The sequence below is a fragment of the Brachyhypopomus gauderio genome, chromosome 1 (assembly GCF_052324685.1).
Source record: "Brachyhypopomus gauderio isolate BG-103 chromosome 1, BGAUD_0.2, whole genome shotgun sequence".
In the NCBI taxonomy this organism is placed as follows: Eukaryota; Metazoa; Chordata; class Actinopteri; order Gymnotiformes; family Hypopomidae; genus Brachyhypopomus; species Brachyhypopomus gauderio.
The window spans coordinates 22,032,076-22,044,924 of NC_135211.1; the positions used below are offsets into that span (position 1 = coordinate 22,032,076).

Here is a 12,849-nt window from a genome sequence, read left to right on the forward strand (position 1 = left end):
TTTCACATTTGGCTTTGTTTAATGGCACATTTTCATTAGGCCGGTAAATACGTGGCAGACCAGGTGGCCTTTTGATGCCCTGGAAGAGGAAGGGACCCTTATGAGTGACATCACTGCTACAGATACCAAAGGCATTTTCTCAGCTCTCATCAGCAAGCATATTTCACACATTTAACCTTTAAACAAATATAATTTTTCTTTTTCTTAAAATCAAGTTACCTTTGCTTGAAATTTGGTGTCACTTGTATGACTTCATTGATGATGATGAAGGCAAACCGTGAAAGATGATAAGGCTGACAGTAGTGCTGATCTCAGATCATTTAACCTTATTAAACATAATTAATCCCAATATAGTATGCAATATAATTTTGACCTCAGATCAGTTTTTAATTGGAATCCTTTAGTTGAGTCAATCAGTGAAATTATGTGCTTAAATGGACCAGTATACATTGCTTAAATATGGAAAATAAACATATTAAAATACATTTGCACTATTGCATTCTGTTGTTTTGCATATGTTGTTTTATTTTTGGGAATGTTGCCTGTCAGTGAAGACTGTCATTAGAAATTGATGTGCATCTAACTATGAAAATTCAGGATATAGAGAAATGAAATACAGACATACTTGAAACAGGCAGGGCAAATTCATGCTAAACTGAGCTACTGGTAGAAGTTCGATGTTAACAAAAGCTGCCCTTTCAAGCTGACATGAAGCAAGAGTTTTGTTTCAAAGTATAATGGTACTCATTAGCATTTAGTAAGGTTAACTGATCTCAGATCAGTGTTTCTGTCACCTGTTATGCATTGTGCATCTACCACCCTCTTCCTTCTGGGGTTTCATTGACCTAAGCCACATGACTTCCAAATAGGCCTTCCCCTATTGGTCAAGGCTTGCTGTGAACTTCTCAATAATTAAGGTGGATTCTGAAAGAGGACATTATACCTGGCTGATAGGTAAATGGACACCACCTGCTAAAATATCCAACACTCCCATGGTAAGCTCTTAATGTGTCAGTCTGCAACGCCAGAGCAGAAACATGGATGGATTTTTAGCAAATCCACACAGCAAGTTTCTTTACAGGTGAGTATTCACTGCTGTATTTTATGTAAGGTGCTTCTTTTAATATGATGCTCTCTCTAATTCCATTTTTCTATTCATACAATGTTTTTCTATATTATTATTTGTGGATAAAACCCTCTAGTCACTCCTCAATAATTAAATTGCTTCAATTGATCTAGATTATCTAGATTATTTCCACACCTTTTCCAGTTTTCCAACCTTTACCTAATAGTCTTCTTTAGATGACTTTTTGGTTAAGGGAATGTTCTGGAACACTCTGAGCAGAATGATGTGACAGGAGAATATTCCAGAGACCGAGAGATATGTGTGAAAGTGAATCAGATGGAGACTGTAGTTTTGGCTCATTGTAACCAATCTAAATGGCAAATATTCAGGGTAGAGATCCATTCAGGTGGACATTACAGACATTACAGGCATGCAAGCCAGTGGCCCTTTATAAGGATACTGAAGTGGTTACATATTTGTCCAGACATTATGAATTACATGTTTAGGCATGGACAATAATATACTGATGTTGAATATGTATTACCTCCCTATTGCTAGGGCTGTGTTTTGGACACCACAAGAACTTCAGTTCACACTGGACCAAGTGTTCACTGGTACAAAAATTATTTAAACCAATATAGCGACATCAATACTTATTTCTATTTTACGTTGGAATCAATGTTAAAAGTAAATTGTAAGCATATGATATGATTGACTCCAGGTGAATTCCAGTAGTAAGTTGGCTAATAATTAGCTGATAGCACAGTATTTCAACGCTCCAGTAAATTAACAAGGTTTAAATAAAATTCTATGTGGGACAGGAAACATGCCAGTGAAACGTTTAGAAATGTTATCAAAACCTTTTATAAAACAGGGTCTTGTTTACAGTAGGGTCATTCACACCCATGATTGTCCATTAGCACTGAGACCTGTTTTGCATTTCATGTGGGTTTGGAAAATTTGCTTGCCACTTGGCCAAGAGCCATGGTAACATGGAGCAGTGTCACTGCTGCTCTCTGGTGCAAGCACGCATGCACGCACGCACGCACGCGCGCGCGCACACTTATACATAGTTTTCCACGCCTGTGACTGTCCATCCTTATTTTTGTGCACATTATTTACAATTCGACAGCTTAGCTTTATATGACATTTCCCCCTACAAATCAGTAGCTTCAGACTGATGCTCTCTCTCTCTCTCTCTCTCTCTCTCTCTCTCTCTCTCTCTCTCCCTTCACTTCGGTGTAATGTTAAACTTGGGTGCACTTGGGTCACATTATTTTGTGATAAGAATCACATTTCATTATTTTTCCTGAGGAAAAACCGTTCCATTTTATTACGTTAGAACCGTTGTTTCCCGTTATTAAGAGCAACTTCCAAGTTACAGTAATAACAAGTAAGCTGTTAGTTTGATATTAATATGACAGTCAAATACACTGGTTTCGTTTAGCATAAATTTTCACGCTGCAAAGACCCGGATGTGTGCGCATGACTTGATGAAATTAACGCCGACACGAGTGCTGAACACGCGCTAGTGGTATTCGGATCAGTTATGAAAAGCAAAATAAACTACAAGCTCATTCCCATTATCACGGCCACTAGCCTTCATGGTCCTGCCAACTGCCACAGTATACGCTGTGTGTGCATTGTCCTTTTCTTATGACAGGTAACTTAAAGAGCCTCGTGCATCCACGAAGAGGAAGGACAACCAGAAGGGAGCTCGCGCTGATGTGCTCGTTTCACTGTTCGGTGACGCCGTGACGCTAAATGATGCTCTCGTGCGCACTTTCCTTCTAAAACTCGCTATCCCGCGAACAAGATGGAGCGTTTTAATTAAGCATAGATGTCCCTCTTGGCCCCAAACTGATGACTTTTAATTTGCCCTTTGAGAACGGACCTGAGTGTTTTTGGTCAGCGATTCGGTGGAGTTTTCTCTCTGGATATAAGTGGACTAGACTAACACACCGGCTGAAGAGAAAGCGTTCGAAGAAGGTACGAGGTTGACCGAGAGGTCTTGTGGGTTCTGGAGAGCTTCGTCAGGTCCAGGGGTTTGGATTTAGAAGTAGTGTCATCTTCTCCAACAACACAGAAAAGCTATACAGGACAGGCAGCGCACGCAACCTAAATCGCAGTGGTGTATGAGTCTCTTTGTCCTTCATTTTTACTCAGGTTAGACCTTTAATGCCACCACGGTCGCTATGTTTAAGCTCCTTGTCTTAGTAATGTCTGATCGCAATGAAAGATATGAGAGTGAATTCTGCGGAGAAGCATATCGGAGCTGGAACATCGTGGTATGGCAACCCGCATTAATGCCAGCTGTTAAACTGACCATCGCCACTTACCACTTTGTTTTCATCACGCACTGACAACGCTGTCGTTGTAAATATTTTGGTGTCTAAATAGGCTGTTGTATCTGCCCGTCAAGGAGAGTCGCCGTTTTGTTAAGTGAAGGTTACTGTCGAAGTGTCACGAATCCCTTTTGGGAATGTCACTAGCTATTTGCATCATCGTTGTTCTCTCCGGTCGATTCAAATCGACGTTAATGGGAGGTATAAAAATAAACCATCTCTAGGGCTTTGTTTTTTCTGAAGGTACATTTGTAAGTGTTCTTAAGAGGACAGCTAGATATTATACGTCTCCAGTGTTTATGATCCAGCGTGCTGTAAAACGCCTTCTCACAAGCAGACTGGGGTTACTGTGACAAGGTGCATTATTTTACCTATCCGAACGCCCCCTCCCAACAAAAACAATGTAAGCACAGCCTTTGCTGTAGAACGGTAGAGGACATTGGTTGTAAGGGAAATGCGGTCGATTTGACCTTTTTCCCGTTTTTGTTCGCCTCCTCCGCGTGGCCTAGCAGTTCAAGGACTTAATAATTTGAGCGGCTTATTAATTAGCGTGATAGTTGTGAATTCATACCGCTTATCCTTGTGTTTTAATCTGGTGCGCTGCATGCGTCGTCCTAGGCGATTTTATTATGGCAGTGACAGCGGTTTACATGTGGAATATTCTTAACCAAAATGTTTGTATTTAGAATTGCAGCATTTTTCGTATAAAGTCATAAAATAAATGTTTGCAGTCACTTTTGTGTATTTTTTTAATTCCACAAGACAAGGTATTTGTGTACACAGCATCTGAGGCCTTGGTTGTAGCGCTGGCCAGGCCGGTTGGTCCGTTGTGCTGCCTGGAACTTTAAATCTTCAAGTGTTTATTCAGTGTCAGCAGTGACAGACGTTGTTTTTTTCGCACTTTTTAGTCTTTTTCGCACTAGCAGTGACTCGGGCAGACTCAACACAATATTCTTTTATGAAGATTCACAAGATTCAGTTCATGATATATATTCCCAGCCCATGGGAACCCATGATATGCACATTTGTGTGTATGTGTGTGTGCGTGCGCACGAGCATGTGCACACGCGCGTGCTCCCCGTCCGTTACAAATGAAAATAACTTTGAACCAGCTGAGTGTTTTCCTTGCAGGATACATACCATGGCACATCCACATGGGATGCTTCCAAACAGCGTCACACATGCAAATTAGTCATTTGATTACATTGGCATAACATTTTCTCAGCGGATACTGTCCAAGTCCTAATCTAAACAACTGTTAGTGGTGACTATGCTGCTGTTCTTAGATCAGTGTCAAAGCACTGTTGTGATTATGGGCTCAGGGGAGCAGGGTTGGCTCTAGTCAAGACTTCAGCTGTCGCTGTGGTACTTTGATTTCTGTGGTCCTTGGTTTAAACTCCATCCGCAGCTAACCCGGACAGGTCAAGTATTTATCATGTATATAAACAACATAAAACAAATAAATAAATGAATAAGATAAATGAAACATAAACAATATGTGTGTAAGTAATGGACAAATACATAATCTTGCCTAAAATTACATAAACGATATGTGTGTAAGTAATGGACAAATACATAATCCTGCCTAAAATTACAATCTACCTGCAGTGAATAAAAACTGTTAGTCATTGAGTCATCTCCTCCTCTGGACTGAGTTGTTCGTGAACTATTTAAAGATGGTTCAGACCAATGCACTCCTTGCAAGGATTTCCATGTTTCCAGGTAATGCTCTGTTGCAATTTAGATGTTAAAGCCTCCATTGTATCTGTTTAGTTTTGAGTGTGGGAACCTACATTTGTTATTAATGTTGGCTCAGCAGCCTGTAGTTTTGTATGTGTTTATATATTTAGTATATATACTTAGACACGTTTCTTTCTCTTTTTTCCTTTTTCCAGAGGCAAATTATGCCAGCAGTAGCAGTGTCCCTGTTCCTGGTGACGTGCCAGTCTGTTGGTGACATAACCCGGCCCCTCCGCCCCAGTGCCCTCCCACGTTCCCGCCTCCATCCCGGCCCTTGTTCCCGCCCACACCTGTTCCCCTCCGCTCTCTCGCCTGGGAGGACCGCACCGGTTGAACCCCTGCGTCAGTCCACGCCGGCGCCATGAGTGCCGACAACCCTTCCGCCTCGATGGACGCTGCGGCGCTCCCTGTGGGTGCCCTTGCGGAGAAGAAGAAGCAACAGGCTGAAAAAACCATGAAGCATGGCAACACTAACCAGAGACCAGAGAGGGCACTGTTCTGCCTCACGCTCAACAACCCCTTCCGCCAGGCATGCATCAACATTGTGGAGTGGAAGTATCCTTTACATATGGCTAGGAAAAAGTATACGAGATAGCGGTTTAACAGTAAGAGCTGGGACTGCTGTCACTGCTGATCACTAGGCTCACAGTCTGTTCTACGTTACCTAGTGCAGTATTTAAAATAAAAAAATGTAAATGTGCAATATTTGTCAATTGTGATTTTAAAACCAGTTGTCAGTTTACCCATCTGTCCAGTGAGCACACACACTAGTGATCACTAGGGGGCTGTGGTGCACACATGCCCAGAGTGGTGGGCAGCCCTTGCCCGGTGCTAGGTACCTTGCTCATGGGCACTTCTGTCATGGCTTGGGGCCTGGGAATCGAAACCACAACCCTCTGGCCACACCCTGAAGTCCACAGTTTTGTGATGTTCTAGCTCCCAGAAGTGTACCTGGTGGTCATACTTGGCTCAGGTGCACTGCTTGATTCAGTTAAGATTGGATGGAGCAAAAATGTGGACTGTGTGGTAATCTTTGAGGTCTGAATCACTGAACTAGTATAACTTGTCTGTCCGTAACACCACCACAGGTCCTGTCAGATATCATCTGAATATCTTGCATCTGCAGAGTTTCATGCTGTATTTTGGTATCAGCTCTAATACCCATGCCCAGTGCTCTCATGTGGTTAAAACTTTTGTTAAGCTGGTTGGAACTTGTAATAGACTTTGTCTCATCTGTGTTCAGACACAAGACTTTAGATTAGTGAAGTTACATGGTATGTGGTGATTTTGCTGTTTTGTTAATGACATGTTGTGAATTTGTACTTTTTTTCTTATTTTTTATTAGCACATTGGGCACAACCTCAACAATAGTTACTCTGCAGCAAGTTGCATTTGTATAAAATTTGCCCGTGCCACGTTACGCTGTATCTAAACCCAGTGTGTCCAAAACCAGTGTGTCTAAACCCAGTGTGTCCAAAACCATTGTGTTTAAACGCAGTGTGTCTAAACCCAGTTTGTCCAAACCCACTGTGTTCAAAACCATTGTGTCTAAACCTAGTTTGTCCAAACCCAGTGTGTCTAAACCCAGTGTGTCTAAACCCAGTATGTCGAAACCCATTGTGTTTAAAGCCATTGTGTTTAAACCGTGTGTCTAAACTCAGTGTGTCCAAACCCAGTGTGTCTAAACCCAGTATGTCCATACCCAATGTGTCTAAAGCCAGTGTGTTTAAACCCAGTGTGTGAGGAGTGGTTTTTTAGTACAAAGCTCTCAGTGAGGTTGTGCTATACCCTATTATAAATGATGGGACGTTGGGAATGTCCTTTGAAAAAAGTGGATGAGGACCTGATTCCAGTTGAGAACATGAAATGAATTAATTAGGCACACACTCATGTCCCGTGACAATTTTCACTCAGGGTCATTTATATATGCTGAAGCACAAGATTGTATTTGAAAGGAAGGCACCTTGTTCAGTTTGATAATTTAGAGCTTTGATAATATAATATATAATTCATACATACTATATGGCTTTTCTATCCCAAAACATGTTTGCTAATATCTCACTTTTAACTCTGTTTTCAACACTAAATTAACCTCGTTAATTAACCTTGTTGCAAAGCTTCATAAAAGCTTCACAAAAAAACAAAAACGTATAAACCATTGTCATGAGATGGCAACTGACTGCATGCTTTTTACATTTAAGTTGTTTCATTGTGGCTCCAATTTTAGGTCCATCCTCTGAAATATGAGACCTCACCTCACCTCTGAATTGGTTTTACAATTCAGTCACTGCTTATAGATGTGCTGAGGGTAAGAGATCGGGGCAGGATGTAGGAGTGTGTGTCTTAAACACCGCTTCATATGATTACAGCATAGATTTTTCATCTGGTGCAAAGAATTTCAGAATACATGCTAATGGAATAATGAAATTCCTGTATGTGTGACTCCCTATCCGGACGGGATTAGTTTCTCAGGGGGTCCTGGGGTAATTTTCTCTTTTACGGGGGTCCTCTGTGATTTTAATCCCGTCCGGAACGAGCATGTCCGTGTTTTTCTCAGACGTCCTCAGAGAAAATTACAGGCGGAATTACCTACTGTTTTTCGCTGTACTCCGTGGTCGTCTGGTAATTTTAGTCCCGTCCGGATCCACATGTCTGAGTTTATACATGCAGACATCACCTCGCGTTTAATAAAACAGCTATATGTCCACTGCCACGCACCGTAGTTACACGTTGGGCGCGCGTTTTCACGGAGATCCACGTAAAGACAGCGGCGAGCGAAAATGGATTTACTGGATTTTTTAATGGATTTATTTTATTTTATTTAACGGATTTATTTAGCTATTTACATTCATTAGCGATTTTTTATAATGTGTTTTCTGTATTGGTTTAACAAAATAGCTTAACTTAAACGGAGATCTTAAATGCTGAACTGAACAGTAGTAAAGTTAAAAGTTAAAAAGGAATCATCAGAGTTGGCAGTGTGACATTATTAAACATGCTATCACGTGACAAGGCGATGTCATGTGACCGAGAAAGCCAAAAACTCACGGGTCCTCCTGTTTTTTCAATTGCTGTCCGGATGCAAGAGTTTTATCACTGAGTACAAGGGTGAAATATTTTTCACAGACGTCCCCCTGAAAAACTAATCCCGTCCGGATAGGACAGTTTTTCCTGTCTCATGGGAAAAACTGGTGAACTTGTCGAGAAGAGGGCTGTCAACGCATCAGTTTGGCAAAGTTTTGTTTTCCAACAAATGAACGTGGAACAAAATTTCAGTAATGCACTGTGTTCAGTGCCCACTGACCAGCTGTGGTTGTGAATACAGAATTCGCTTGTTGGCATCAATGGCTGAAAAGTTAAATGAGTGATAATTGTAGCAGTAATTATAGCATCCTGTGTTGTTAAAAACATGAGATCTGTAATTACTGGGTAACTGTACATGAGTCAAAACATAACATTGCTTTTTCTTCCAGGATTAAGGTTTGCTGTCTTTGCTGTCTTTCTCCTCCCACTGAGATGCCACAGTTCAGTTGTGTAGCAGCTACAAAAAAGGGTCATGTGACAGCAACAGACGAAAGGTGCCCTGTAACATTTGCATGGAGTGCTGAACTTGCAGTGTGACAACCATGTGTTGCTATCGTTTTGGAGAGGATAGCAACACATGGTTGAATAGCACAACTGTGATAGAATAGCACAACCGTGGTCAGGAGGATCCCGTTGCTGTGGGATATTTTGAGGGTGATGAATAAGGAACTGGTCAGTTTTTTTAATATTGTAAGTTGAAGACAGAAATAGAGTCAAAAGAACAAGAGCTCAAAATTCAACATAAACATACTGATCCAGTCAGTCTCTGACAGCCACACCTCATAAATGTAAGGCATATTACTGAATGGTAATCAGCTTTCTCTTGGACAAATTAATTAGTCACATTCATTAAAGGATTTTAATAGCCATATTAATTAGGTTAATATTTAGAATATGATGTTCAAAATCATTTTCATTAGAATAACATTCTTGTTAGGAATGCCACCTGATCTTTCTTAATCAACCTCACCTGCCCCTCATTACCACGCCCCCTTCAGCCTTACTTAAGCACTTCACCAGCACATCTCAGTTGCGAAGTATTGCCGACTCATGCCGCGTACCAAGCCTTTCTATATCCTGTCTGCTCTCCTGTGTCCTGACCCTCGCTTACGTCCCTGACCTTGTCTCCTGCCTAATCCCTCTGTACCTCCTGACTTCTGCTCCCCCGGTATGACCCTGGACCGTCCTGACCACGCCAAGAAAACGCTGTTACTACTGATCCTAGTACTCGTGATTCACCTGCCTGTGTTTGTACCAGCGTCTCATTTCAATAAAAGCGGTGTTCTTCCGCATTTGGATCCCTCTCTGCCTGTTCAATACGTTACAGAAATACTTCGCCCTCAAATGGATCCAGCAGAAGTAACCATCGCGACTCTCACTGAAACGGTCCGCCAACTCACGGATATCATACGGAGTCAGGGAATTAACATCGCTACCCTTCAGGAGGCTGTCCGCCTTGTCACGACCTCTGCTCCCACCTCCGTGAGTGTTCCTGCAGCAGAACCTGAACGCTACGATGGATCTCCTGATCGCTGTCGAAATTTCCTCATGCAATGCTCCATATACTTCACGTATCATCCAGCCCGGTTCCAGGCAGAGTTACACAGAGTCCTCTTTATCCTGTCGTTCCTCACGGGAGTAGCAGGCGCCTGGGGTACAGCGTTGTGGGAAAGCCAGGACCCTGCCCTCCAGTTGGAGAGTCAGTTCACCGCAGTGTTCCGGGCTGTTTTCGATCATCCCGTGGACGGACGTGATGTGGGAGATCGGCTCTACGAAATCAAACAAGAACAACGCAGTGCTGCCGATTATGCTAGGGAGTTTCGTACGCTAGCTGCAGGAAGCGGTTGGAGTGAATCTGCCTTGAAAACGGTTTTCCGCCGTGGTCTGCGAGACGACATCCAGGTTGAACTCGCCTGTCGTAGTGAAGCCCTCACTTTATCAGAGTTTATTCAAGCGTCGATTAACGTTGACAAGTTGTTGTTGACTTACCACTCCAGTAAGACTGATGCTCCTGTCGCTGCGTCTGGTGCACCACCTTCCAATGTATGTGCTCCGAGTCTTCAGATGTCAGACGAGTTCGTGCAGCTGGGCAGGTCCCCACTAACATGCCGATTGTTACTGAAGTATAGTCAAGTTAGCTTACCCGTACAAATATCTTGGGGCGGCATAAATACTAACCTGTCTGCGTTAGTTGATTCGGGTGCAGCGGGCGATTTTATAGACCAGGACCTCGCCTACCACCTACACCTTCCCACCGTACCTATAGATCCCCCCGTGAGAGTGAATTCACTGAATGGACAGCCTATAGGAGAGGGCGTGATTACGCTACGTACCTGCCCCGTAGAGTTGCGGGTAGGTCTGTTCCATAGTGAAATGAGAGAGTTCTTCCTCATATCCACGCCCCGAGATCCCATCATACTCGGGTTTCCGTGGCTATCAATGCACGACCCTGAAATCTCCTGGAAGAAGCGAGAACTCGTACGTTGGAATGAAAATTGTCTTAGTAAGTGCATGCACCTACCACTCAGGTCCTCCTCGGTGGAAAGCCCCGACACTCCTCTCTCTGACGTCATCCCTGAGCAGTATCGCGCATTCGCTGACGTCTTCGACAAGGACAGTGCCTGTCGTCTGCCTCCTCATCGTCCCTGTGATTGCGCAATCGACCTCCTGCCTGGAGCCCCCTTACCTCGTAAGACGAAACCTTACCCTCTATCACGCCCTGAAGATCAGGCGATGGAGTCCTACATCACCGAGGCTCTGCAGAAGGGGTTTATTTGACCATCCACCTCCCCGGTTGCTGCTGGTTTCTTTTTCATCGAGAAGAAGGATGGGGGATTACGACCTTGTATTGACTATCGCGCCTTAAACGCTGTAACGACGAAAAATGCTTACCCTCTCCCCTTTATCACAGCCTCCCAAGAGCGTCTGATGGGGGCGAATATGTTCACCAAGCTGGACTTACGCAGCGCTTTCAACTTGATCCGTATTCGAGAGGGCGATGAGTGGAAGACAGCCTTTGTTACCGCCAGAGGGCACTACGAGTACTTAGTAATGCCGTATGGACTAACTAACAGCCCCGCAGTGTTCCAAGCGTTTATGGATGACATCTTCCGTGACCTGATCGATGACTTCGTGTTCGTTTATATAGACGATATCCTGATTTATTCCCCGTCTGCTTCAGAACATAGCCGACACGTCTCTGCAGTCTTGCAACGCCTTCGTGAGCATAATCTTTACGTGAAGGCGGAGAAATGTGAATTTCATCGCTCCTCGGTGACGTTTCTAGGATGTACGCTGTCCCCTGGCCAGATCTCCATGGATGCGCAGAAAGTAGAAGCTGTCTTAAACTGGCCGACCCCTCGTTCCACGAAAGAGCTGCAGCGATTCCTGGGATTCGCTAACTTCTGTCGCCGTTTCATCCGAGGATTTGGTGAGTTGGCTACCCCTCTCACTAATCTCTTAAAGGGAGGGAGGAATCGGAAATTCACCTGGACTGCTGAAGAGGAACAGGCATTCTCACTCCTCAAAAAGGCGTTCACGTCAGCCCCCATTCTGCACCTTCCTGACCCCCAACTCCAGTTCATCGTGGAAGTCGACGCCTCCGAGGTCGGAGTGGGCGCTGTTCTCTCTCAAAGGCAGGGAAGCCCGCCGAAACTATACCCCTGCGCCTACTTCTCCAAAAAGCTGACCCCCGCGGAAATGAACTACGACGTGGGAGACCGGGAACTCCTAGCTATTAAACTTGCGCTCGAACAGTGGCGTCATTGGTTAGAGGGAGCGGAACACCCCTTCATTGTGTATACTGATCACAAGAACCTTGAATACCTGAAGTCAGCCAGACGTCTAAACCTGCGACAAGCAAGGTGGGCACTGTTTTTCTCCCGGTTTCGTTTCACTGTCTCTTACAGACCCGGGTCAAAGAACATCAAAGCCGATGCCCTGTCACGGATCCACGAAAAGGATGAAGCCACTCATGAACCTGGACGTATTCTGCCAGAGTCCTGTTTCCTCGCAGCTATTCGCTGGGCAGTACAAGAGGAATTAGACGAGGCTTTGCGCACTGAACCCAGTCCGGTGGAATGTCCGGAGGGGAAACAATACGTGCCCGTATCCCTTCGGGGACGCATCCTACAACTCGCACACGATACGGCGGGCACTGGCCACCCAGGTATTACACGCACACGACACCTGATCTCTCAGCATTACTGGTGGCCGTCCTGGGAGGATGACATTCGTGATTATGTGCTGGCGTGTTCCGTTTGTGCTCAGACCCGTACTCCCCGTGCACTTCCAGCAGGAGAACTCCTTCCCTTACCTGTTCCTCACCGGCCATGGACGCACCTTGCGGTTGACTTTGTGACAGATTTGCCCACATCGGGAGGTAATACTGTTGTTACGGTAATCGTAGATCGATTCTCTAAAATGTGCCGTCTCATTCCTTGCCCCAAAATACCCACTGCCATGGATACAGCTCTTAACCTCTTCCGTTACGTATTCCGTATTTATGGTTTACCCGAGGATATCGTCTCAGATAGAGGGACACAGTTTACGTCTCGAGTCTGACTTCAGGCCACCACCCCCAGTCTAACGGAGAGGTTGAGCGTTACAATCAGG

General features: G+C 44.2%; 1 protein-coding gene across 5 annotated transcripts in view; it reads left to right on the forward strand.

Moving 5' to 3' along the window:
• The first annotated feature begins 2,566 nt into the window (after positions 1–2,566).
• Positions 2,567–12,849, forward strand: part of cacna1da (calcium channel, voltage-dependent, L type, alpha 1D subunit, a) — a 78,754-nt gene continuing 68,471 nt past the window's right edge. For 4 of the 5 annotated variants that reach the window (XM_077003153.1, XM_077003135.1, XM_077003143.1 and 1 more), the window contains exons 1-2: positions 2,567–3,055; positions 5,307–5,706. In XM_077003153.1, the coding sequence (XP_076859268.1) occupies positions 5,513–5,706 (194 nt within the window). In that variant the 5' untranslated portion in view covers positions 2,567–3,055; positions 5,307–5,512. The remainder of the gene's footprint in view (positions 3,056–5,306; positions 5,707–12,849) is intronic. The other variant, XM_077003170.1, reaches the window with a different exon arrangement.